Consider the following 26,954-nt stretch of genomic DNA (forward strand, 5'->3'; position numbering starts at 1 on the left):
ATTAAGAACCACTGTATCATAAACTAATGTTGTCTACAGAGGCAAACCGCTCAGATGAAAAAACAAAAAAACAACAACACTACAGACTCTAGCTTCGGGCAAACAAATATGCTGCTGTCAGAAGGGCTGGAACACACAACTGCACCTCTGCTGCAATTTGCACTTGCTGAAATCATCACTTTAAACCATTACTTGCAGACTGGGGTTCCTATTAAAGATGAATATTCTCAACCACTTTGAGTGTTCCGCTTATTTACTGAAGAGTCCTCTATCTTTTGTGAAATTACTGTCTGTTACAGTCAGAAGGGGGACGTTGTGGATGGGCTACATTTTACCTGCATTTCCTGTCTTCTAAAATAGTCACGTCTCGTGACAGATTAGACGTTTTGCTAATGCTAACTGATTTATGATCATTTTAGTCAGCAACCCACATGCACTTCTTACGTAGACTCTACCTGCCTTTCTAGAGACCTGATACAGGTCTATATGAAGCACAATATGAAGTACAATTTAGACAAGGACCGCATTGGTAATTAGTGAGAAGTGCTGCCTCAGGTGTGTGAAAGTGGCTGAGCTAGTCAGGTTAGCATATGCCTTGTAATTCCCTTTACCTAAAGAGCTTACCTTTACTGTTTCTTTTCTCTGCAACATTGCTGTGATGATACAGCCATTCCGTGCAGGGAGGAATATTTTCCTGGTTTCCATTTTTGCAAAGAGTCATAGATAACTCTTCTCACGACTCGTTCAGCCATCGAGACAAAGTCAATTCATTCCGATGGATTCGCTCGCGGGCGCGAAGGCAAAGCTGTGCAAATGTATTGCCTCAAGAGCAACGATGCTGGATGTTTGGGACCGAGCTAATTAGCTTGAGGACCGTGCCTTATTACCATAGGCAAAACAAATTACAACAAATCAGTCGTCTCCAAATCTTAAAGTTTCCCTCCCTTCTACAATGTTTATTAAATATGTAGACCTGTATACAAATTTAAAAAAACGTCACAAGTAAAAGCAAAATGAGAATCATTTAATGCTGCAAGTTCACATACAGGGGTAATGTATAAACATGAATAAAATATGAGATGAAGTGATATAAATGTTTTGTATGGAGACTTCTTGTGGGTATCGGACCGGATGCTGAACATAAGACCGCACGGCCAATCAAACGCCACAGCACTCCACCAGTTTAAAATAAAACCTGCACACCACTGCAGTCACTATGTTGCACCTAGCAGATGATGAAGGTGAAGTTGTGATCAGTGGAGGTTTTAGAGGCCGATGAGTCAAATCCAAACAACCAAATAAACTATTGGACAACAAAAACTAAAAAGACAGGACCTCGTTGCCGGGGATAGCATTGATTTTAAAGACCAACGGTGTCCTGACATATTAAATAATTTAAATTGACGACACTTCTTTTGGAAAACTATAGTTTCAGCGTTCATCACTTTATTGTATTCCAGCTAAGAACTGTTTTTTTATTTATTTTAAAAACAAGGCCCTTTCTCGGTTAATGCCACACACACACACACACGCACATGCACACTCTTGTCCCTGGTCGCTGTTATTAATCACCGGAATGTTGAAATCGCTGTTAAATTGTCCGTGATGCAAAGTAAACCTTGAGGCAGGGACGACGCTGGATTTAAGCTCCGTGCTCTTTACCTATTAGGAAGTGATGCCTTTGTGCCTGTGTGTGTGCCTGTGTGCCTGTGTGTGTGTGTGTGAATGTTTTATCGTCTCCGAGACTCGTACACAGCGGTTGCTTCCTGGCAGAGCTATGATTAATTATACAATATCTGACCTCTTAATGTTCACTTTGTTAAGCTCTCTCCAGCTCTCGTTCCGTTACTCATAATCCCTTCTGATCTCCGTCTTCTTCTGAACTGAACTCGAGACGATTTGTTCAGCTCACAATGTCTGGTCCTCCTTTCCCTTTTTAAGAGTGTACATATCGTGTCCTTTTTTGTGACACATTTAGTACGACGTGTGGGATATTAATACAGCTGACGTGACCTCTTCTCAGTTTGCCAGAAGACCTCCATGTTGAATGGCTTGCCTCATCTTTTTGTGAGTCGGTGTGTGGGAATGACCCCAAACCTGTGCAATTATGTGTATATGCTGCTCATTTTCATGGCATGAATATATCCTAGAGGAAAACATATACAGTACAGTGGGTACGGAAAGTATTCAGACCCCTTTAAATTGTTCACTCTTTGTTTCATTGAAGCCGTTTGCTAAAATCCAAAAAGTTCATTTTATTTCTCATTAATGTACACTCAGCACCCCATCTTGACAGAAAAAAACTGAAATGTAGAGATTTTTGCAAATTTATTAAAATAGAAAAACTGAAATATCACATGGTCATAAGTATTCAGACCTTTTGCTGTGACACTCATATTTAACTCACACACTGTCCATTTCCTTATTATTATGATCAAGATACTTTCTTATTTGGTATTGGGTTGGAAGTAAAAATGGACTTTGATATTCGTGACTTGGGTTACTGTTCTGCACCCAAAAAAACTTTTATATTTGGGAAAATAAAACATTACATTTCGTTTTTTTACCCACAGAAAGAGGGAAAGACGAGTTTAACAATGCAAAGTGTTGAAAGCAGCATCCGAACGTTGGGTCATGTGTGCCGTCAGAGTGATCCCTTACTCTCGGTTAATGTTACTCTCGTCCTTGAATTTCAAATGCAAATGACAGCTAGCTCCATTTTCCCCCAACGCACAGCTGGAGAGGCATTTTAGAGCATCACTCTTCACCTCCTCCGTCGATCCCGAACACACACACACACACACACACACACACACAGTAAGAGTGTGTAAGACAGTAATGACGAACAACTCACATGCATTAAAAGTTTCCACCTCTAGCTCTCGCACTGCAGATGGGCGTCATTTTCACAAAGGAAGGCCACAACCTTGACTTGATTTATTTACCTCTTTTCACCCGTCTTCTACACATCTAGTGTCTCTTTCCCCATATTTGTCTGCGTGTGTATGTGTGTGTATGTGTGTGTGTTGCTCCCTGTCTCTCTTAAGTCGTAAGCGAACCCGCCTCGCTTTTAGGGCCGTTTAGAAAAGTCAGCCTGGCAAGTGGCGAGATGGCCAATCTTTACTCTGACACTGAACAAAACTCTAAACGAGACCTGACGGATGGTCCTGACCTCGCATTGTCTGGGATAACGGTAAAGTGTGTGTGTGTGTGTGTGTGTGTGTGTGTGTGTGTGCTTCGGTGCACGTCGTTGTTTCCTCAGCTCCTTTCATTACTTTAACAGGGAAGTAGTTGCTGATCTTTGCACTACTTCAGGACTCTATATCCTGATTCATATTCACACAGTTTTGACACTCTCACATTAGAGTATTACACATATGCATAATGTTTCCGTTTCAGTCGGCTGCGAACCCAAATCCAACCACATTCGTCCCAGAATCATAGAAAAATAATCTGAAATTGACAGGCTTGTACAAAGCATAATCTCCATTAGTGCCATTTTAAGATTAGCGATTGGATGTTTCCTACTCCGAAGCCCCTCAGGAGTCGTAGTAAACGTTTAACATCCATTAGTAAACTAAATGTTTAGTACTCAGCCTGTGCACAGTGCTGTAATATCTTCTAGGGTCAAGTCCGACAAAAGTAGACTAATGTAGGAGTTCTGATTTTCTTTTTAATAAATTTCCCAAATAAATGAGAAACAGAAAGTTTGAAAGATGTAGGCGTTTACCAGTCATGGAGAGCCGAACAAGACGAGGCTGTCAAGTTGCATTATAAGAAGAACACAGAATGGAGCATCTCTGGAGCTTGACCCACGCCACCACCCACTTCCTTTTGTGAGGACACCAAATCACCAGCGTACTTCCATGAAAGAATGTTTTTGTCCTGACATTGTTTGTAAAAAAAATAAAATTGGTATACAATTTTACTTTTAGACAGTTGACACCAAAAATACCTCCCCGCACTTCACTCCATAATGAAGTCCCAGTCGTCTCCTGTAGCAGCTCGGCAGCATTCGCCCAGTGTGTTGTGTGAAAACACAGATACGAGGCAAAAACCCGACTTCAGGCTGTTTGTGCTGTACGAGCGTGCACATGTAAATACGATTCCACTGCTGACACTTTCCACTTTACATGTTGTGCCTCCGCACATCCCTGCAGACACACACACTTTTTTTATTTTTTTTATTTCTTTTTCACAAATGTTAAGCTGCTAAACTTCCATATCTGTGAAACCACAGGGTCAGACTGTGTACTTACAGCTCCTCAACGTAGGAGGAATGGCAGAGGAATCCTTTCAAATGTATCCACAGGATGTTTTGAGTGAGCCTGCCTCCCATCTGATTCCTGGGACACACTGGAGGATATTTGGGATGATGTAAACACATTTGGACATTTGGGAATCCGTAATCTGAAGCACAGTTGACACCGATGCTCATCCATCTGGTACTGAAAGGTTTTCAGATTAAATCACGACCAAAGAGATTCAAATAAAAACTGAGCTGAGCCGATCGTATATAGATACGAGTGATATTTATAACCCAGTGGCAGACTGCTGTGAGCGTGTGACGGGTCACTGAGTCGACACAAAATGCGAGAAAAAAAAAATAAGCAGGAATATGAAAACACTTCTCGAGTGCACACGGCGTGCACTCGAGAAGTGTTTTCATATTCCTGCTTATTTTATCGCCTTGAAAATCATTTTCTGAGTCGGGCCGTGTTTGCAGGATGCGCGTGCGAGACACACAATGTTCAACATGTTGTATGTTGTATGTACCAGCCAGGTTGTATTTTAGAAAAAAAAAATCTTGACATTTTGAAATCGGGCAACGCGCTTCCCAAATGGGGACTTTACTCTGTCAAAGTCCCAGTGAAACGGAAGTTGGAGATGCTTTAGCTTCTGTCGCGGTTTCAAATGTTTGATGAGGCATCTTGCACTCATGGCCGTTTACGGAATAATAATCCAATCAAATTAGGCAAATCTCAAACCGCAATCCCCATTTGTGGCTCCGAGTAGCTGACGGAGCAAAAAGGAGAGACCGTAAGAGATGAGCATTTGGATATCAGTGGGCAAAAGCTTGGTTTGCATTTACAAAAACAATGCGGATACGGTCTTATTCATTCCATGATTTCTCAGCCGGCTCAGGCTGTATACACGCAAATGACGGTCCTCACATCGAGTCAAATGCTCCTCAGAACTGCAGACGGGGCCTTCTGGTCCTGCTGATCCCACCGAGAAGCAAATATCCAGCCTGCAGCTCTACGTGCAGCCTTCTGCAGCTCTTTGTTTTCGGGTCCTCAGCGCCATCTGGTTGAGGCCCGATGGTGCTCCCCAGCCCCCCCGTGGAGATCTGAGGACAGCATCTCCCAGCACACACGCACTGATTGTACACTACGTATCCGCTCGGAGCCAAATGGCAGACAGCCGAGGTAAACAAGTGTCTGTTGAAGAGATGTAAACAAGTCAAGCAATTTGCTGAGGAGTCGTTGACGTAGGTAAAACAACGGCTTGATATCTGCGATAGCTTCTTTCATATTTACCATGACGGAAATGTACATACACGTACAATAAATGTGCAGGTGTTCAATAAAAAAAATGCAAACAATGGCAACTTTGATTGGAAAAGTGTTGGAAAAGCTTAGCTGGCTAATGGTTTCTCTTTTTACTCCACTACATTAATTAGACAACTTGATGTATTTTCATGGTTACAAAAACAAGACCGTATTGATCCATTGGTTAAACAGCCAGTAGGTCGTAAAAATTAAATGTGCTCCACCTTTGCCAGTAATGCATCAATAATCATAATACAATAATATAATATATATATCATTGTTGATGCTGTACCGTTATTCCTTTCACAGCCACTGCACCCCTAAATGGATGTGCTGTACATTATCATGCTTATATAATAAAGACTGAAGTAATACATATAGTCAACTGTGTGGTCTAGAACAAGTTCGCAAGTCACACAGCTGATGATAACAGATCATTAATGATAGACCTGTTTTTCACGGCATAGAAGGGAAAGCACAGGTGAAGCTAATTAACGGCTCGTCAGTGTCCAAGCAGCCAGTGTGTTTAGGATATTAATTCCACCTGTGCCTTTCCTGCTATTACATGACAAAATATCCGCAGTGAAAACGGTCTATTGCTCTCCATATTTCAAAGGTGCATAAAAAAAAACACAATAATTATAATACTAAAAGTAATACTAATTAGTATAACAATAAGGACTGTACCATGCATTACAAATAGATATGAAGAATCCACGCTGCATGGGCAGAGAGAAGTCCAATGAGTGTGTGACAGTGCGGATGTGATAGGAGGGGAGAGGAACATCTGAGAGGCGCACACACACACACACACACACACACACACACACACACACACACACACACTCCTCAGTTAGGAGAAGTAGGAGGTAATAAGAATGGAGATTAGACTTTCGATTAATCTGCTTTCTTATTCTCCAGCCCTCCAACTGCCTGAAAAGCAGCCGTGGCCAATTCGCCTTCAGCGTTTACGAACGGAGACGACTTTGAACGCTAACTCCTGAGTTTCCAATCGGCAGCCAAAGCACACAAAGGGGAACGTGCCATGGCTTTTGCAGGGGAGGGGAAATTGCATTTGTGTGTGTGTGTGTGTGTGTGTGTGTGTGTGTGTGTGTGTGTGTGTGTGTGTGTGTGTGTGTGTGTGTGTGTGTGTGTGTGTGTTCATGCATATGGTACAAATAGATGCCGACGTGAAATAAACAATAACAAGGAAGCTGTCAATAGATGGCAGTCAGGGTCACAAGAGACAGTGGTGATGGGGTGTGCACGTGCACATGCTCCGATACAGACACACACACACACACGCACACACACACAAAATGCAGAGTACGACTAAAAACAGTGGTTAGTAGAGAGACAAGCTGCTGTCATCACATCACAGACATGCGAGGCTCTGAGAGCAGGGAGAAGACGGAGATTCACATGTTTGCTTTCAAAACAAACGACAGAAATGTACCACGACGGCTGCCACAAGTTTTCAACCGACGCCTTTCCACCTCGAGATTTGAGAAGAAAGGATTCATGTGGCTTCTGGTTAACTTTCCGTTCTCGGCAGAAGACATGCGAAGCCTGTGGCAAACTGCATTACGCTTATAGTTTACTGCAGATGTTATTTTGGTTTTTCCTCTGATTTAAAAATTGTTTTTAGAAACTGGTTTTCAATAACACAAGCATGAAGATCATCTAGGTATTCAAGATAACGTAAGGTGGTGTGGACAGGTCAGTGAAGAGTGTATACAATATTTACTAATTTACATGTATAAATGAGGCCCATCGTGAACCGGGTGTAACGGCCGGGGTCAGGGGTCAGAGATCAGAGCCAGCGGAGGGTACGTCTCTCAGAGCTAAACCTTTATTATTGTAATTTATTAACAGGTCTGCTGACCAGCTGGGGAATGACTCAAAGACTCTCCAGATTACAGAGACAATGAATTATATGAATTAGCTGGAAGTGATCCGTTCAATTGAACCACCATCTCCATTTCCGCTGTGCTTAGTAATTATCCTTTTATCGAAACCTTCCTGTGAATTTACAATTAAATATCCATTCCTTCTCAGGAAATGGTGTGTTGACAATGTGTTGGAGGGACAGTTTGTTCTGATCAGAGCACTTTTGTTATAATTTGATAATGGGCAGATTTGTGTCCGTTATCATTTAAGTATTAAATCGTTAGGTTGAAATAATTAAATGTGGCAAATAGCTTTTGTTGTTTCGTTATAAATATCTAGGGCTACCAGGTAGAGTGATTTAGTTAGATTTAGTTTAGTATTAACGTGAAGACTTCCATCAACCAATCGATTGGTTCAAGAGTAGATAGAATTGCAGTCGATCAAGATTTACTTAGGTTGAAAAATTAAGAATTATTGCAGAAACAAACTCAAGATTTCACAATTGCACTCTCACATTGCGGCTGCCGTCGCCTTATTGGGTGTGACCATTTTGTTGATTTTCTTCTTCTTTTATTAATAAAAAGACATTTGGTATTCAACATGTGCCTTCTGAAGTGGAACAGAACACTTCATAAAATCCAAACATCAATCCATATTCTGATAGCAACACAATGTCCACACAACCCTGCAAATCTTACATGAATGCAAAGACTCAGACTCGCCCTACTTTCATCCCTCTGGCTACAAATAAATAAGATATGCACGCATTTGTTTTTGCTCTGAAGCAAACCTCTGCCAAGGCTGTTTCTATAAGTTAAAAAAAAAGATTGTAATGATAATAATAATATGGAAGGCTGAATAATCCAATACCAGTAAGATGCACCTGCAATAAATACACCGTTAAGTTAGTGAAGCTTATACCACATAAATGTTTTTGAGACTTTCAGAGACTCAATTATACATATATTCATAACACAAAATAGCAGATGAAGTGACAGACTGGGCCTCACTGATGCTCATTAGTCTCATTCATATGTTTTTTTTGTCAGTCGTGCCTCAGTGAGCTGTGGATGTCTTACACATCCTTTTGTTATTTTTTGCCATTGTGAGGTATCAAAAGGTCAAAGGACGAGAGGAAAGACAGTGGAGCTATTGAGCTGCAGAACTTCAGTTTGAGAAGTGGCACCCACACACACTGTGCTGCAGCTGTTTGACACCTTGTCAAACAGCTGCAGCACAGTGTGTGTGTGTGTGTGTGTGTGTGTGTGTGTGTGTGTGTGTGTGTGTGTGTGTGTGTGGGTGTGTGTGCGTGCGTGCGTGCCACAGTGGGCAGGAACAACATATGGCTCCATGAGAAAATTACTAGAGCAGGTCAGATCTGCCCAGACGGCCGCACAATCAGCAACGCTTTGCTTTTACGAGTCAGTGTACAGATCGACGCATTGTACAAAATGTCCTAATGCAAATAAATTAATGTTGCTCTTTTGTTTCTCTCATTGAAAATGAATTGATTCTGAATAAACAAATACTTTTTTGGTTTCGTTTTTCCCCCCACAGTGTTTTTCATTGAACTTGTTACTACACTTGTTTTTATAAAGGTGACTTTAGCCATCCGACCGTGCCACGAAGCATAAGTAGCCGTCCGGTCTGACGTGAGACACTCAAACGGACATTTCAACTCGCCGTAGCAGGAAAAGCAGGTGAAGGAAATGTCATGATCGACGGCTCGGTCCCATTAAGTGTTTCGCGTCAGCTGCTCAGCGCCAGAGGCCTGGAGTTAGCTCATATCCGAGTCTCGCACTCGTTATTTTCTGACTTGTCAAAATATCTGCAGCGAAAAGAAATAACTAAATGTCATTTTCAGCAGACGCGTTCTCCCAATTTATTAAACATGTCAATTTCAGTTCATTAAATTATACTTTTCTATGAGGACTTCACACGCTTGTGAAATACAAGGTGAAGCTACATTAGTAGATCACTTATTTCATTTTAAAATCAACCTTGCATCCTCCTTGGGTTCGATTTAATGTATTTATTGTCACAAAAGTTTACTGGCACCAACATTTCTTTCAGAATGAATTTATCTCACTTTACATTTTCAGGTTGTAGCTTCCAGCTTGCAGCTGCGTTAGTGAGATAAAGTATCGACACATTGGTATTTACAGAAATCACATGACAATGTGAAATCCATGTGACTACGTGAAAAGTGCTGCTTGCAGTGAATCCGCAGCTCTGCTCAGCTTCATGGAGCTCTGGTGAGTTCCAGTGCGTTGGTTCTCCGTCTGGTTCACTCTCATCGCTCTCACAGGGTTGTGTGCCGTTCAAGAAGGCAGCTGTTTTCACTGAAAACGCTCTGTAAAAAGAAAATCTGCAATAAACAGCAGACACCGTTACCGGCTGCAGCTAAAGACACTGATGTTTCCCAGAGGAGTAGCTGGAGGCCGAAATCAGAGCTAAAGAAAGAATGAATATTGGACTTATACGCAATTGAATGTAAATGATGCTGCGTAACTGCAGAATATGTAAACAAGCAACTTTGCTAACAAGTGTGTCTGTCTTTACTTTACTTTTAAGGTCAATGCTGTGTTCACAACTTGTTCCTGCAGCCAAGCGGCAAGAAAGAAAATATACATACATACATATATATATATATATATATATATACATATATATATACACACACACACACACAGTTGCTGTACATTCAACTAAGGGATTGTGCCTGGAAAAAAAACTGAATATCCAATTGAATAATTCCCTTGCATAGAATATGACAAAATGGGCTGCACGGTGGTGTAGTGGCTAGCACTGTCGCCTCACAGCAAGAGGGCCGCGGGTTCGATTCCCGGTCGGAGCGGTCCTTCTGTGTGGAGTTTGCATGTTCTCCTCGTGGCAGTGTGGGTTCTCTCCGGGCTCTCCGGCTTCCTCCCACAGTCCAAAGACATGCTGCAGGTTAATTGATCTCTAAATGTCCCATAGGTGTGAATGTGAGAGTGAATGGTTGTATGTCCCTACATGTGCCCTCGATGGACTGGCGGCCTGTCCAGGGTGTCCCCTGCCTTCGCCCTATGTCAGCTGGGATAGGCTCCAGCGCCCCCGCGACCCTAATGAGGATAAGCGGTATTGAAAATGGATGGATGGATGGATGGAGAATATGACAAAATGATAAATGAATTAGCTTTTTAGATTGATGACATTTCTCTTTTGTTTATGCTATGCGGGTGCAGGGTCGGTGGGTCTGAGCTTTACATGCATTACTGTATGCAGCCCATGTCTTCTCATGTTAAGGAAAATGAATGATAAAAAATAAATAAATCTGTCACAAACTGGGCTCCTGGAGAATCAATACTAATAGGCCATTACAAATCTATTACAAATAATATATTCAAAAGCAAGTTTATCTGAACATAACACAACTGGTCACTATACGAATACACTTATATCACAGAGACAAGAGCCGACAGATGTGTTACAACTCGGCTGTCAGGAGTCAAAGGGCCTCGTACCATTTTCACCTCACCGACCCTGAGGCTATTTCTGCTATATATATATATGACTGTGTGTGTGTGTGTGTGTGTGTGTGTGTGTGTGTGTGCAGCTCTCGCCTCAGGCACATCAAACGCTCAGCATGTGAGGATGAACTAACAGGCATCATGCAGACAGACACAGACACAGACACACACACACACACACACACTTTATCATCACATGGCCCTAGTTTGGTCTAATCCCAACCTTGAAATGATCGGCTCTCAACACCAATGTCATGCTACAAGACTGACACCAGACCTCACACTGTGGCGGAGAGAGAGAGAGAGATGAGGAAATAATAATAACAAATGAGCAGATAAGTAAATGGAGATGAGAATGAAAGAAAAGAAGGAAGCAGGAAGAATGAGTAGGAAAGGGCAGAAGGGAGGAAAGGATCGGAAGAGTGATGGGCAGAACAAATAAAGAGGTGAGTGGAAGAAATAAAAGAAGAGGCAGAAAGAGAAAATGAAAAGAAAAGGAAGAGGAGGAGGAGGCGAGATCACATCTAGGTTTGCTATTAATTAAAAGTTATTTATTTATCATCAGGCATGTTTCCAAATGGACATTTTGGCCTTTTTGTCTGGCAAAACGCGTCATGTGGTGTAAACCTGACACAGACGCCACTCGGCATCATGTCACAGACGCACAACAGTTATCCGTTAGGCTGCGTTCACAAAAGCAACCAACTGGCCAGCGTGGCCCCGAGCCTCACAACCACACCGCAGCACCGCGAGGCAACACGCTTGGCAGCGCTTTTCCTGGGTAAAAAATAAATAAATAAAAAAGGAGACTGAAACCGAGCACCTCCACCTCTCCGGACCTGCAGGACGAGGAGGCTGCCGGCCGGGTTCCCCTCCGTCTGTAAACCATGACACTGCAGAAGTCCGGAGGCCAAGAATAGCCCGAGGGGTTTCAAGTGCAATATCACATTTTCATAATGAGAGCCAATGAGCTGTAAATCCCCACCGACAGAGTTATGGAGCGAGAAGAGCTTATGGCGGCGATACTGAAACTATTAAAAACCAGCCGTCTCCCTCCGGCACACGGCAATGCGTGTGTGGACATACTGCGTATTCATATATACATGTGTGTGTGTGTGTGTGTGTGTTTGTCAGCATTAACAAGAAACAGCTGCATGTGGCGGTTCACTGCTGAACTCCCATCGTGATGCTTCCATTCTCCTGGTTTACAAGCGCCCTTTTTTAATTAAGCTGATCCCACATTACCATTGGTGTGTGGGATCTCACACACACACTCTCTCACACACACATACACGTTTGTTTATAGGACAATAGATATTTATTTTATTGTTTTTTTATTGTTAATCCAGTGGTTTTTTTATGGATGAATACTTTTATTGTCAGAATCTACTGAAAAGTGCTGTGAAAAACAGATCTAGGATACTGGATACTATTGCAAAGAATATATTAATCTTTTTTCATAACCACGTACTGTATTTAATTTTCATCTTGAAAAAGGCACAACAAAAACAATTAAGCGGCTCAAAAATAAATATTAAGAAAAGAAGAGAAAAATCTACCAATTTTAAAAAAGGCAGAAAGTTCAATCAAATATGTCTTTGAAATTCCCTCTTAGCTAAAATAGAATGCGTTATATTTTCTTTATCATTTAATTTCCAGTCTTAATGCATCGGCATGATTTCTATACACAAAATACACACATAATTTAGATCATTTAGAGATCTGTAACATGTTCATCAGATATAAACTGTAGAGAGCATTCTGAAATTAATGATTTGTGAAAAACTATAGTAACAATGACATTAATAACAATAATATATAATAATACCATAGGAATAATTTAAGCAGAGTCTGGTTAAGGGATGTGTGTGTGTGTGTGTGTGTGTGTGTGTGTGTGTGTGTGTGTGTGTGTGCGTGTGTGCGTGTGTGCGTGTGTGCGTGTGTGTGTGTGTGTGTGTGTGTGTGTGAGTGAGTGAGTGAGTGAGAGAGTGTGTTTCTTTGGCTAATCACAACTGACAACACTGTGAAAAGTAGCAGTGCAGGAGGTGTCCGGCATTGTAAACTCACATACTTGTACCTTACACAGTTTATACAGATGATATATGTCAAAATTTTACTTTTAATCCAGTTATTTGACGCGTAGACCTTTTTTTTTCACAGACAAAAAATAAGTGGAAGGCATCGCAATGACTTACATTGATTCTCCAGACTTGCTCTAACCAACTCGTGCTCAGTCAAAACTTAAGCGGACCTTGACCTCACGCTGTAGTTTGGTGAATGCAACTGCAGTGAAAACACAAGACAGCAACATCACCAAAACCAGAGTTCTCCATGTTGTTTCACTCCACTTCATCACCTCACGTCAATCGGTGCTTCAATCACAGCCCTTCATCTGCCAAATCCTGAGCTGTGATCAACTCCCCGGTGAGCAAAGCAAACAATGCTGGTGATTATTTTTCTGCACCAGAGTTTGGTGTGAACATCCAGAGACAAACATGATCCTCGTCACTCATATTCAATTCGTAGATACTTTTTTCACCATGAAATAGAGTAAATAGCCTTGCATTCTTTCTCCTGTCCAGCAGGGCGCGACTCCTCCGGTTGAAAAAAGAAGTCTGTGAGAAAATGACCCTTCTTCTCATTGGATTTATTGCCTCAGGAAACATTGTAAACATCCATTTATGCTCTCAATCACTAGTTCAATACAGCAGTTCATTTCATAGAGAGAAAATAGACCATAAAGCGGATTATGCTTTAGGGCGGGCTTACTGTGATGGACAGGTTGCTGGCGCTACCAGAGCCATAAACGGCGTCACTACGTCACTTTCCAAATTTGGTAACTTCTGTTCACCGGTTGCAAACACCCAAGATGGTGACAACCGTAATCCAAGATGGCGACAGACACTCAACGCTTCAAAACGGCAGTCCACAAATCAATGGGTGACGTCACGATGACTTTGTCCACTTCTTATGTGCAGTACATGGTTAATACATAGAAAATAGGCAAAGCAGAACAAACATCTTTCAGTTCCTAAGGGTTTTGCTATAGTATTTACAGTCGTAAGGCTGGGACTGCTTTTTTATAAACAGTTCTCTCTCAAATCTACCTTCAAATATTGTGTCATCTCGTATTATATAGGATTTTAAAGAGGACAAGGTCTGTCTTATCAAACCACTCTTTGGCTCTCACAAGCAAAAGTAACAAATTGGAAAGTTAAGTCAAATGTACATTTTTCTTTTACAGTCAGTAGTAGCAGGTTTCCAAGGAGTTCTCCAGGGAGCTGCAATACAAAAACAGCAACCAAACCAACAACAGCTGAAATTGTACTTTTTGGGTCCCTGGAAGTACAGAAGAGAAAACGGATACACCTGCTGTAATGCATGTGGAAATGTTTGAGAAACAATGTCTGCTTTCTGGACCATTTGTCTCAGCACAACCCGAGACAAGTATGCTTGCTGACATGCAGCAAAAGAAAAGGCCTACAAGAACCACACTTCCCGATAAAGCCCCCCTCGCTTTTTTCTTTCTAAAGAGCGGCGTGTGCGAGAAAGTGATAGATTCCCACTGCAATCCATGCTGCCACGCAGGGTTCCCACTATTTCACCGCCTCTCTAATCCCGTCCTCTCCGTCTTTCCCTCGCCGAGGGACGGACGGCAAACATCCTGGAACGGACCCGCACACCTTTGCAGAGAGATCAGAGTGCGGTGGGCAGAGAGGCGGAAATGAGACGGCGATGGAGGAGGAGGAGGAGGAGGAGGAGGAAGCTGTGATTGAGTTGAATTGCGTTCCTGGCTCATTTTCTGGGTACACGAGGAGAGCAAGTGATGTTGGGCTGAGTGAAGAAGGCTGGCGATACTTCGTACGGCTGCAGAAAATGACATCCTTTCTGCAGACGGACAGCCCAGCATCGCATGTTATTGTTTTTCCCAGACGGAGAGGTTGCTGCTCCGTTGTTACGTCAAACTGGAACAGTGAGTTCCTTATCATTTCTGAGAGAGAAATGATTCAAGTTTTTATTCTGAAATGGATAGTTCAAGCAAGGTTACAGAAAAAGTCCATTTAAGGGAAGCATCCAGGAGAAGTGCTGTTTTTAAGGCTATATGTTCTAAATGTGCCCAAAAAATAGAAAGTTTTAACATCTACGTTACATTACATTACATTACATGTCATTTAGCTGACGCTTTTATCCAAAGCGACTTACAATAAGTGCATTAAACCATGAGTCCAAACTCAGAACAACAAGAATCAAGCAAGTACAATTTCTTCAATAACGTTAAACTACAGAGTACTATCTGTAAGTGCTATTTAAGTGCTACTAAAGTGTTAAACTATAAAGTGCTATCGGTAAGAGACATTTAAGTGCTACTAAAGTGCTACTATGACTCTACCTTCCCTATTCAAGGTAGTCGAAAAAGATGTTAGTTTGCGACGGAAGGTGTAGAGACTTTCTGCTGTCCTGATGTCAATGGGGAGCTCGTTCCACCAATGAGGAGCCAGCACAGCAAACAGTCGTGATTTTGTTGAGTGTTTAGCTCGAAGTGAAGGAGCTACGAGCCGATTGGCAGAAGCCAACGAAGTGAACGGGCTGGGGTGTACGGTTTGACAATGTCCTGGATGTAGACCGGACCCGATCTGTTCGCAGCACGGTACGCAAGTACCAATGTTTTGAAGCGGATGCGGTCGGCCACCGGTAACCAGTGAAGGTCGCGGAGGAGCGGAGTAGTGTGGGTACATTTCGGGAGGTTGAAGACCAGTTGAAGAAGATCTACAGCTCTGAAAAGATTCAGAACAAGCAAATAAGGTTGGTTGTTTCTGGATTTTCCCAATTGTGACCCAGAAATTTGTGGAATTTTTTGAAAGATAATCTTATCTCCTAGAGATCCCCTATACAAGAAGAAAAGAAAGAAAAAACTAATTGAATCAATATCACAAATGTTTATGATCTCGGTCACAGCGTCTGCTCACCCTTACATTAACTTATTGTCCCTGTTAAGACTGACAGTGGGTCAGTTGAAATAAAGCCAAGGTCTTCTCGCACTAAATGCCAATCTATGTTTGGCTTTCACAGCACCATTAACCTCTATTCAGCTGCTGATTGGCTGCCGTGGTCAAGTCAAATCTGATCGATAGAGCTTCCTTTTACCCTCCAGCCAGCCTTGGCAGAAGCCTCTCGATGTATTGATGGCTTCAGCTGCTGGCTGAGAAACCTGCAGGCACTAAAAGGCCCTCAAAGAAACACCACAACGCAACTATTCCCATCGGTTTATATAGTACGCTATACATCCTGATGACTTTCACAGGAGTTACCTATTATTACAGGTCTGCTGTCGGATATCCGAGGAGGAAAACAACATTGCATTGAGGTCTGCATACAAAAGTGATTTAAAAAGTGTTTCAGAAAAGTCATTTCGGCAAATATTGCTCTAAAAATGGATTCAGTCGTCGATTTCATGAGCTTCTTCAAGCAGAGTTCTTACTTTGCTTGTCATCTTGCTCAAAATGGAGGAAATTGTGTTTTGAACGTCTAGAAAGTGCTCCAAGATGAAGAGCAAGTAATAGCCGCTTCAAATGGTCAAAGGAATGACCTTTAATTTAGCTTTTAAAGCAACATTGACAGACAGTTGTCGTGGGATCTGAAATTCCACGACAACTGGACAAACTATCTGCTGATGAAGATCATGTCAGGATTGAAAGCTTCACAAAAACTACTTAATGGACCTTGTGGTGAAACCTTTTTAATTGGAGACTGTATATTTGGGAGTTAAAGTAATGGATTACACCTCGTCTTGATGCATAATGAGACTTCATGGATCGTCAAACCAGTTCATCCACATAGCCCAAAATCACTAATTGTGCAACATATGACACGCTCGATTAAAATTAAACTGGAAAACAGGGGAGAAATCCATAATTATACCATGTACATATACCATGTATATAGGGGATAATGCAGTATGTTGTGTATTTACTCTCCCTGACAAGACAACTGAAAATATAAACTAAAACGTGTTGAGTCTGTCCTGTTCCTTCTTTCTTTAATTAGTTTGTAAAATCTGTCACACATCAAAGTTTCTTAACAGGCCTGAATTCGTCTCTCTCTCTTTTTCTTTCTCTCTCTCTCTCGCCCAAACTGGCAGACTCTCTTATTATTCCTCACGGTGCTCTTCATCATGACTTGCATCAAAGATGCACTGAGACAGCAGGAAAAGCTTTTCCAAGGTTTAGTTTGGCTCGGTGGACAAGAGGAGGAAGAGGGAGAGGGAGGGCAGATAAGGGAATGAAGGAGGAGGAGGTGAAGAGGAGGAGGATGTGGAGTGAGGGAGATAAGTGCCAACAAGGAAAGACGACATTTACTTCTGATGTGCTTTAATAGAACATCTCACAACAAGGCCAGGAAGAAATAAAACACACACACACACACACACACAGCTGACATTTTAATGAATACTGTCAGACCCTTTTCTCCTGTCATACATATTGAATTCTGCAGCTGCCAAACATTCACAGATGTGACAGCAGCTGTGTCTCCATCTGAGGGTCTTTATGCATTCTGGGATGCATTAAATTAGAAGGAGCACATTACAACTAATTCATTCACCGTCTTTACTTTGCCCATTATGAAACAATTAGTGGTGGAGACACATTTGTGAAAAGAGTGGGAAATGGACCTGTAACACGACATGACATCATTCACCCATTCATACACTGGTGGGAGGAGCTAAGGTTCCCCCTGCACATCAGTAACAGTAACTAACTTTCACACACATTCATACACCATTGGCACAGCTACGGGAGACATTTTGGGGTCAAGTGTCTCGCCCCAAGGACACATCAACATGGGCTAGCGGAGCCGGGGATTGAACCGCCGAGCCTCTGAAGGACGACCACTGAGCCACAGTCGATCACAGAGTGAACCTGTGAGCACTGAGCGGAAAATATAAATAAACATGTGCTTGCTGCATTTGTGTGTTTCGCTTGAAGCTGCTACGAGTAACTTTCATCGCATGTGGATTTTTATCGCCTTTGAAAACATCGATTTAACTGCAGCACAGGTCTGAGAGTCGGCCTGTCCTGGTCCTGGTTCTCCCGTGCCTCCCTTCTTTCCAGCTGAGGGAGATGACGAGTAGAACCCCTTTAGAGAAAGCCAATCTTCTTGTTTACTTATTGTAGGCCATATGTTTTACTTCTCTGTAAAAGTAAAAGTATAAAGTAGCAGTAGAAATAATCAAGTGAAGTAAAGTTTCTGTACCTCAAATGTGTACTTCAGTATACGTAGTTACATTCCATGTGTTTTTTTTTTTGTGTTGTTCATCAGCTTAAAAAACCATGGCCCCCAATCGGGTGCCAATTTACACATTATAGTTAATAGACTGTGTAAAATATTACAACATTGCAAATCTATTGATGTTCTACATCAAATGAAACAAGAGAACTTGGGCTACAAGAAGTGTGTAAGCCATTTCCACACAACTCAAACACCAACTGAAAGAATTATTAAAATATCATAATCATAATTTTGTCAGGAGTCAGCCCACATTTTCGGAACTAGCAACCTGTAGCTCGGTGCTATCAGAAAAGGCTAGGTAGCAAAGAGCAAGAGGATTTAACACAGATTCTAAAAATCTTTAGAAAATATTTCTGCACCAAAGCATCACTGAAATATGAGCCAAAGAACACAGCAACATGACTCGCTTTAGCGCTTAGTCACAAATGTTGCTTATCTTTGACTTTTTTTTAAAAAGAAAATAATTGTTCTTCTTCTAATCAACAAATACTGCTATATTTGGATGTATTGAACACCATAAGTATAATATACAAGTGAAATATATGGTTTGATACATGAGAAAATTCAAATTGCACAGATGGTGCCCAAATGCCCATTTTGCCTAATTTATCTGTACTAAAACATCTGTGTTCTGCTTCACTTTTGTTCTGCATCCTTCCAAGAGATAATCATCCTGAAAGGTCTTTTTTCTTCTAGGCGAACCTGAAAATTCTACTTTTTCTGTCTTTCATCTTTATCTCTTAACCAAATATTTACACATCTGTACAAAAGCACACACGGGTTGCCTTTATTTTAACACCAACATTATTCAAATAGCCTTTGTCGTTGCTGAGATGCACCTTTTTTAGTTTGGGTATGTTATTTCGAGCAGAAACCTAAAAAATAGTTTTCTTTAGCATTCTCAATTCTCAGAACTGTGATCAAGGTGTGATCACAGCCATCCATCTCAAGCTCTGTTTTTATGACATGAAAAGATCTGGAAAACTGTACTGGCTTCGATAAAATTGTACCTTCTTCACATTCTACCTTTGTGAAATTAAAAAAATGCATTCTGAACTTAATGGAAAACATGGCTATATTAAATCTTATTTGTTTGTTTTTTTGCAAAAGAATGCATCATTTGGCCTTTAAAATGCCATCCACTACTGCCACAGGGCCTGTAAAGTCAAGTTGAAGTGTAGAAGATAAATAAAGAAGCTAAAATAGCTGCACGGTTTTATGGAGATAGAAAGAGCAGAGGAGGTTGATGAGCAGAGAGGAAAAGAAGAAGAAGAAAGAGGAAATGTTTATGTAATGCATACGGCCGGTTCTCATCACATTTGACTACCTTCCTCCCGCCTCTCTTGTCACCATGAGAGTCACCGTGAAAGACGTGGCGGCGATATGAATCGAGCGTTTAAATCAGCCCCTCATCTTCCTGGTATCCAACTCCCTTTGGAGAGACACTTCTGTACAGCGAGGCTGTAATTGGTGGAGCCGGGCTGGGTTGTTATCTATGTACAGTAAAACAGCCTGAGTTCAATCCAGCGCCGCTCAGTGGGAGGTGAGATCTCTATCTATCCCCTTCATTCACAGCTTAATTCAATTGGAGGGCAATTATCGACCGCCCGAGGCTTCAAGATCCTCGTCGGTTTCTGTTCCCATCAGGGAGGCTGGCTGTGTTAGATCCCCTACCCCCCTCTCCCCCTCCCTCTGACTGAACCTGGTGATGTCTGTATCGATGTGCTGTTTGTGTAAAACACCAGAGCAGGCGGCAGCAAACAAACAGACAAGAGGACTTTCTCAGTCACAACCTCAAGATTCAAAAGATTGTGAAGCTGCGTTGTTCGCAGCTTCAGGGGGAGGTTCGGCGGATTCGTGAGCATGTGACTCTGAGGAACCGGCACGACTACGCATTCCTCCAGTTTGATGGGGGATTGTTTTCTACACCACGACCAGGGATACTTAATAAAAAAAAATACCATGAGTGAGAGGTTTGGAGTGCCGAGGAAAAACAACAATACGCTCGTTACGGAACAATCGCACCCGGCAAGAATTGAAGTAGAGCATGAATTAACTGAATTCATGCATGCTTCAAGAAGGCGCCTAATTTAAATCCCAAGATGGCCGTCATTAGCACGGTTTGCCCCCTTGTGAATTCCGCTGTTGTTGACCATTAAGTTACAAGTAGCCTGCTTTTCATTTTGGTCTTTAGGAACTACTGAACAGCAAGGCTAATTAGTCCCATTACTTGTTACTACACTTCCTTCTTTACAACTAGAGATCCTCCTCGTTCTCGCCAACACGTATTATGGATTCTTTCAAAATGTTATTGTCCTATTTGCTCATTTGTCACAATATCTTGACGACCATGCATGAGACAGATAATCAGTGAAAAGAAATTAGGTTCCTCGGCCTCCTGTTAGGGCTTCTAATGGCGTTTGCAAGATTCCACCGGGCCAGAAGGAAAACAACCAATCAGAGCCAAGGGGTCTCTAGTGCAGCTGTCAATCACTGCTCGTGATTTCCGATCAAGCTGTCAAACTTGGCCGCCCTGAACAAATATTTGGAAGTTTGTGACCCAGCCATGGCCATGTTGAAAACAGTTTTCACATTTATTTGGCACAAGCACTCCCACAAATCTGTGTTCTCATGAGATTTGGAGGGGTTCTCAATATGTTCATTGTTGTGTTCACTGTATTGTATTTAAATATGTGCTTCTGAACGACTAACCAGACCAGAACCACCGATGCTGGGAACCATTTCCTAAATTCGAAAAGCACAAACACTTTTGAGGTAGAGCTGGAAGTCCCGTCTGGTTTGTCTCTTTGTGGCTTCGTTAGTTCACAAACTGAACAAATTAATGACTGACACCCAATCAATTAATGCCGTTTTTTCATAGTTCATCAGCTCCAGAAGTCGTTTGTATAAAAAGTGATTAGGATTGCATCCTTCAAAGTTCCTGCAGTTCAGTGAACGAGAGAGAGATGATAGAAATGAAAGAGCTCAACTCAATGCCACTTTTAGTTTTTGTTATTGGACATCAGACGGATGGCAGACTGTGACAGAAAGGACTAATGGAGCATTAATTTAGTGAAGGAGCCTCTTGAGCACTTTCTGTTCATTAACGTCCTCTATTGATCATCACTCCCTTTGTGTTTAATGCGGCACAAAGTGTTTCGCTGTTGGATCGTCTTTGTTCAGGCACCTTCTACATGAACTACGCCGCCCATGCTGAAACCAAAACCATTTTGCCTTTTCTTCACCGTAAAAGCTGCTGCCGTGCGCACATGAAACCACCAGTGTTACCAGCCACATGCATTACTGCGAACACAAAGGGCAGTTTGATGTACTCCAGCAGCTCGTTAAAATACAGGAGGAAAAAGCTGTCCTCCATTGTTGTTGTTGTTGCTGCTTTATTGATGTCACGCTCGCATTAATAGCAACAACCTTCTCTCCACACGACACACCGGAGTAGAGAACAGAATGTCCGAACATGCTCTGATTGAGGAGAAAGTTTAAAGCAAGCGTACGCAGGGACACAACATGAATTCCATTTTTGTGATAATTCTGTTCTCAAACGGTCGCATATTGCGCAATGCGTGCCCTCGCCGTGTGAGCAGCAACTGATAAAGTCTCGGCTCGAGCCTGTGTGGAGCCAACAGGAAAACAAAGATGGACCCCCGGTGATTACGGTCCCTGCACAAAACACACGGCCGTCCGTTTATCCGTGGACCTTTTTGCCTCAATTTGAAGGCGTTTACATTCACATCCCATGAACATCAGAGGAAATGTGGCCCTTTTGTACACGTAGCCACATATTTAACGACGTCAACATAAAACTTGAATAAAGTCCTGATACTTCAAACTTGGTTGTTCATCATTTGCAGCCAGTGACTGCAGGGGTTTTCGAGCAGAGCCGTGCGCCACTAATGTCAGAAGAAATTACCCCACTAATGAAATATATAATGATAATATAATGATATCATAATAGTTAACCTAAAGGGAAAAAGAGCAGAAGGTGCCAAGTCGACGCCTGGTTCGAGTCAGCGGGTGCCAAAGAGCGCTCGAACGCATTGAACGCCGACTTTACTGCGATCAATCAGAGCGGCACGTGAGAGAACCTTTAACGTTCTGTCAAAAACAAAGCGTTCATTTGATCCACATGTGTGGGATTCTCGTGGTTTTTGAGAGTTTTTGATCCTACTCATGTGTCAAGACTTCCTAGTGTGCCTTTGCGACTAGTTATCTGCTAAAGTTTAGGGAGTGAAGGATGCTGAATCACTCACCACACAGTCTGCATCAAGTTGAAGCCAGTTTTCATTTTGATATTGCTCGTTAGCATGCTTATTTTGACCCATCACGAAAATAAGTGGTGTTGTTGCCTAAACGTATTTGAGAATGCAGTAAACAATGTTCTACGCATCTAGAAATGTTAGTATGAAATTTATATTTTGTTCAGAAAGATCCATATTTAACGTATTACACGTATAAAACCAATGTGTTATTATGGCTACTGGGTTATCAACTTTCAACTTTTTTGCCCAAAAGAAACAACTTTTTCTCTTGTCTGTAGGCTTGGGATGTTTGTCTTGGCCTAAAATGTGCTTTGAGCATTCAATGCACAAGAATGATGAGCCAAAAATATATGTCACCCTCCTCATATTTTGCAGACCAAACTGTATGCAGATTCTCCCGGCAACATTCTAGTCGCTGTTCGGCAGTATTGAGCAGAATCCCGGCTCCACAGTAGCTCTGCTTTGGTTCTCTGCAATATCTAAAGCTAAAATATGCAACAGATGACTCCCGGGCAAACACATCTAGGAATAAGTAGCAGAAGTTGAGAATGTTGTTCCCATTTCACTCTGCATGCAATGGTTTCCCTCCTTTCGGCTGTCAAATATCGCTAACATTTTCAAAAGGTGAACTCCTCTTCTCGGCTCAGATCCCTTTTCCCTCGACCAACTGCTGAGCTGGCAAAACTTTCTTTCTCTTAACCGTCACCACTTCTCTGCTACACTCTCTCACACACCTGCATGTTCTGTCTCGGGAGCACAGCTAGGATGGAGCTCAACTCCCAAGACAATGGTGAAATAAGTGCATAAAAGCCTCGGTCGAACCGAAGGGAGGCTTTTTCGTGCACAGCGGCTCGTCCCCGACACGTTGGAGCAGGCGAGTTCCCGGCCAATAAGCAACATTTGTAATGATCGACAGCATTAGCGTGCCGACATGCCTGCGCACAACCAGCTCCTGTGTGAGGCTGTAATGGTGTGGAACGAACCCCGCTGCTTTTTCAAGGACCAACAGCAAATGAGAGCCAATAATGAGACAACCGCCACAGTGCTAATGTCGTCTGAAAAGCAGGCCGTCTGCCCTCCGACGACAAACTAGCAACAACCAACTCTGCAGGGCTGTATTGAGAAGCCAACGGATGGATCTTGAAAGCACTCGGAAGCAAACGGAAATAAAAACACGCAGAGCAAGGTAAAGAGATGTCGGACTTACTTTGAGTATTCTTCATTATCTCTGTCGCACCGAGAGTCCTTGTGCTTCTCCCAGTCCTTGCCATGTTTACATGTGGTAAGCAGAATAACATCTTCCCCGTTGTGGATGTGATACAGAGCATTCCTCGTCTCCGAACCGATGCCCGTTAGATATCGTTTCCCTTTGAAAACCAGCAGGTACTTCCTGTAGGGCGATGCGTCGTTTAGCGTCAGATAACCAATGCCCCCTCCTTTTATCGGGTGATCCTTGGAGAAGAGGGGGATGGAGATATCAAAGTTGGGTCGGAAGTTGACCACATCCGCGCTGGCCTTGGCCAGCATGGCCTGGCCCACCTCGAAGCCCAGATCTTCGGTGTAGTCCGGCCAGGTGCCCGAGTAGAGGTTGAATATGAGGTGGTTCCTTCCATCGTTCCACGTCGGCAGGCTCTGGATGCGGAGCCTGACATTCTGGACATACTGGGCCGAGAGCTGGTCCCTGTCCAACGTGTCCACGGCCAAAATGAACAGACAGGCCCGCGTTGGGTCCGTGGTGTGGAAGCGAGACTCCTCGATGGACGTCAGGATCTTTTGGTAGGTCTCGGAGATCTCGTCCCCTCTCTGCGGTGGGTAGATGTAGACCTTGAAGCCCGACTGGCAGCGAGGGGAGTCAAAGCAGGTCTCCATGCGGCAGCGCTTGTTCTTGTAGATGTTGTCGCGGATCGCACGTCGCTCACGAGGCGAAGTGTGCTGGTGGTGGAGCTGAGGGCTGTCGTCCTGTGCACAAGGATACGCACAGTTAGGACAACCCCAAACAAAGCACAATTACTTCTATACTTTAGATCTGTGAAGGTTTTTAAGACATTGCCTTAGGCTGCCAGTAGAGGAAAGCAATCTAAGTTTGTGTTTCATTTCTTTGTGCCATGACTCCGTTAGCCAGTCCACAGAAGAAGATGAAGGGTAACTGTCTTTGATTCCCCTAAAGCCGTTGCTCTCAAACATCCTGTCTTGTGACCCTTTAAGGCACAGCAAAGGCTGCATATGTCTCCGTCTTTGTTCCGACAGGCAAAAAGCACTACGTGAGAAAATATAGAGAAAAGGGATCCATTTTCACCGCTTTGACGCCCGTTAACAGTTCAGCTAAATAGTGGCGTTCTCTTCTCAGATTGTATCATCTGATCGTTTTTTATGCCTGAAGAGGTTACTCAATCAAGTATTTCACAATTAAAGAAGCAAAGACTTCTTCTTCTTCTTCTTTCTATATCTGTTTGATCACACAATCAATCATCTTCCAACCCCCAAGGCTCTAAAGCTTTGAAACCAAACTCATCATCCATCTTTAAACCAATTTTAAAACCATGCATTTTTAAGAATGTGTTCACTATGAGTTACTGAAATGTGTGAAAAAGCGGACTACTGCTGCATAGTGAGTAGTTTCACCTCTGATACATAAAATGATACCTTAGTGAATTTGCACGAAGGACTTTTAAGTGTGATTGACTGTTCCTCTATTGTGGTATCTGAATACTTTTTCCTTAAACGCGGTACAGTCTACCTCTTGCTCTCCCCCCTCCAGATACGGCTCCAGCAGCTGGGTGGACTCCTGCCAGTGCCTGGGCGGTCTGGATGGGCTTCTCTGGGGCACGGGCTGGGGCTGGTACACCTCCTGGCTCTGGTGGTAGTACTGGTATTCCTGCTGGTGGTATTGGGGGTACTGGGGAAACTGCTGATATTGGTACGGCTGCTGCTGGAACTCCCCGATTTGCAGACCCCACAGGTAGACGAGGAAGAGAAGACCGGCCCCCACAGACACAAGCAGGTACCGCTTCTTGGCCTGCATGTGTGCTGTGGGGGGGGGGGGGGGGGGGGGGGGAGGAAGAGGAGGAGGTTTTAGGATTGAGATAGGGAGAGAGAAAAGAAGGAAGAGGAAGGGGAGGATAAAGGGGTTGAAGAAGGGAAGGACGAGGAACTAGGAAATGATGAGGAGAGGAGGTGAAGAGAGGTAGACACAGGGCAGCCTCTATCCACAGCTCGGCATTTTGGGATTTCGAGTCACTGAAAGAAATAAAAAATGATTTACACATCAGTGAAGTTACCAATAAAGTCTCGTACAAATCTTTTTCAAACAAAAGTAAAACTTTATTATAAAACTATTATTGACACATTTTTAAACTGAAAGCTATACTAATAGGGAACAGTGTGTCGGCTCATACGACTAGAATAATAAAGTTCCTCTCATACCGTTATATGTCAGATTTGATCAGCTGAAGTGAAAATAATCCCAAGTTAGATAAATGGATAAAAAATAACCCACATGCATCATTTTAGGATAAACTTCAGGTTTCACGTTCAATAGAAGTAAAAAAAAAGAAAACAAAAATAGAAAACATAAAGGTTCATGCATCAAATATAAAAATGTATGCACTCCCCCCCCCCCCCCCCCCCTCCTTCCATAACATGTTATTATTTATATCAAATGTAATACCTAGTGAGGCATTTGTACTGATTTAGGTAAACAAGCAAAGACACTTTTCTATAAAATAACCTTTTGGAGACAAGGGTGGGAGATATAATCAAGAAAGATCTTAGATTATGCCCAATAAGCAAATGCAGCGCTAAAATGTTGGATTTCTGAATGGAGTTTGGAGCGCCGTTCGGGATTTGTATGGGGAAACAGCACGTGGGCTATTTGTGTGGTTTAGTAAACCATCACCTTTGCAAACGCGGGTGTAGTCCAAATATAGTAAGCAGCTCTTTTTTTTCTACTCGGTGGCATGAATCCATAATTGCAGAGCAATCACCAGCCCCTCACTGTGATTTACCTGTTTACAGGGAACACCTGTGGTCCCAGGAAGGGATCGGTAGACCCGCCGCTCTCCCCTCCAGCCTGAGCAGGACTTCGCAGTTCGGATCCACATTCTCCAGGTACACCCCCGGAACACCCGATCACCAATCCGTCCCCGATTCATAAATCTTCGAGCCTGTGGAAAAGCACGTGGAAGTGGGGCAGTCACTGAACTCTGCCGCCGTGGGGGAGCCCGAACAGGTGCGCTGGTTTCATCCTCCGCCGCGTCCCAGCCCCAAACTTTGCTCGAGACAAGACCACGGAGTGATTGTCACGCGCGGCAGGTATCCACGTTGTGAGCAGAGACACGCAATCATCTGCAGGAACAGCAGTGATAACGTCTACAGCATCCATCCGGAGCGCATCAAACGAGGCGCGTGCATCCCCAATCAACGACTGACATCCCCAT

At 42.9% G+C, this 26,954-nt stretch overlaps 1 protein-coding gene across 1 annotated transcript in view; it reads right to left on the reverse strand.

Annotated features, from left to right (window-relative positions):
- Nucleotides 1-25,540, reverse strand: part of LOC117727284 (exostosin-1) — a 196,954-nt gene extending 171,414 nt beyond the window's left edge. The window contains exons 1-2 of the mRNA XM_034527500.1: nt 25,256-25,540; nt 23,726-24,477 (exon numbers count right to left, since the gene is read on the reverse strand). Coding sequence (XP_034383391.1) covers nt 23,726-24,477; nt 25,256-25,540 — 1,037 coding nt within the window. The remainder of the gene's footprint in view (nt 1-23,725; nt 24,478-25,255) is intronic.
- Between the last annotated feature and the right edge of the window lie 1,414 nt (nt 25,541-26,954).

This window comes from Cyclopterus lumpus, chromosome 24 (assembly GCF_009769545.1).
Source record: "Cyclopterus lumpus isolate fCycLum1 chromosome 24, fCycLum1.pri, whole genome shotgun sequence".
In the NCBI taxonomy this organism is placed as follows: Eukaryota; Metazoa; Chordata; class Actinopteri; order Perciformes; family Cyclopteridae; genus Cyclopterus; species Cyclopterus lumpus.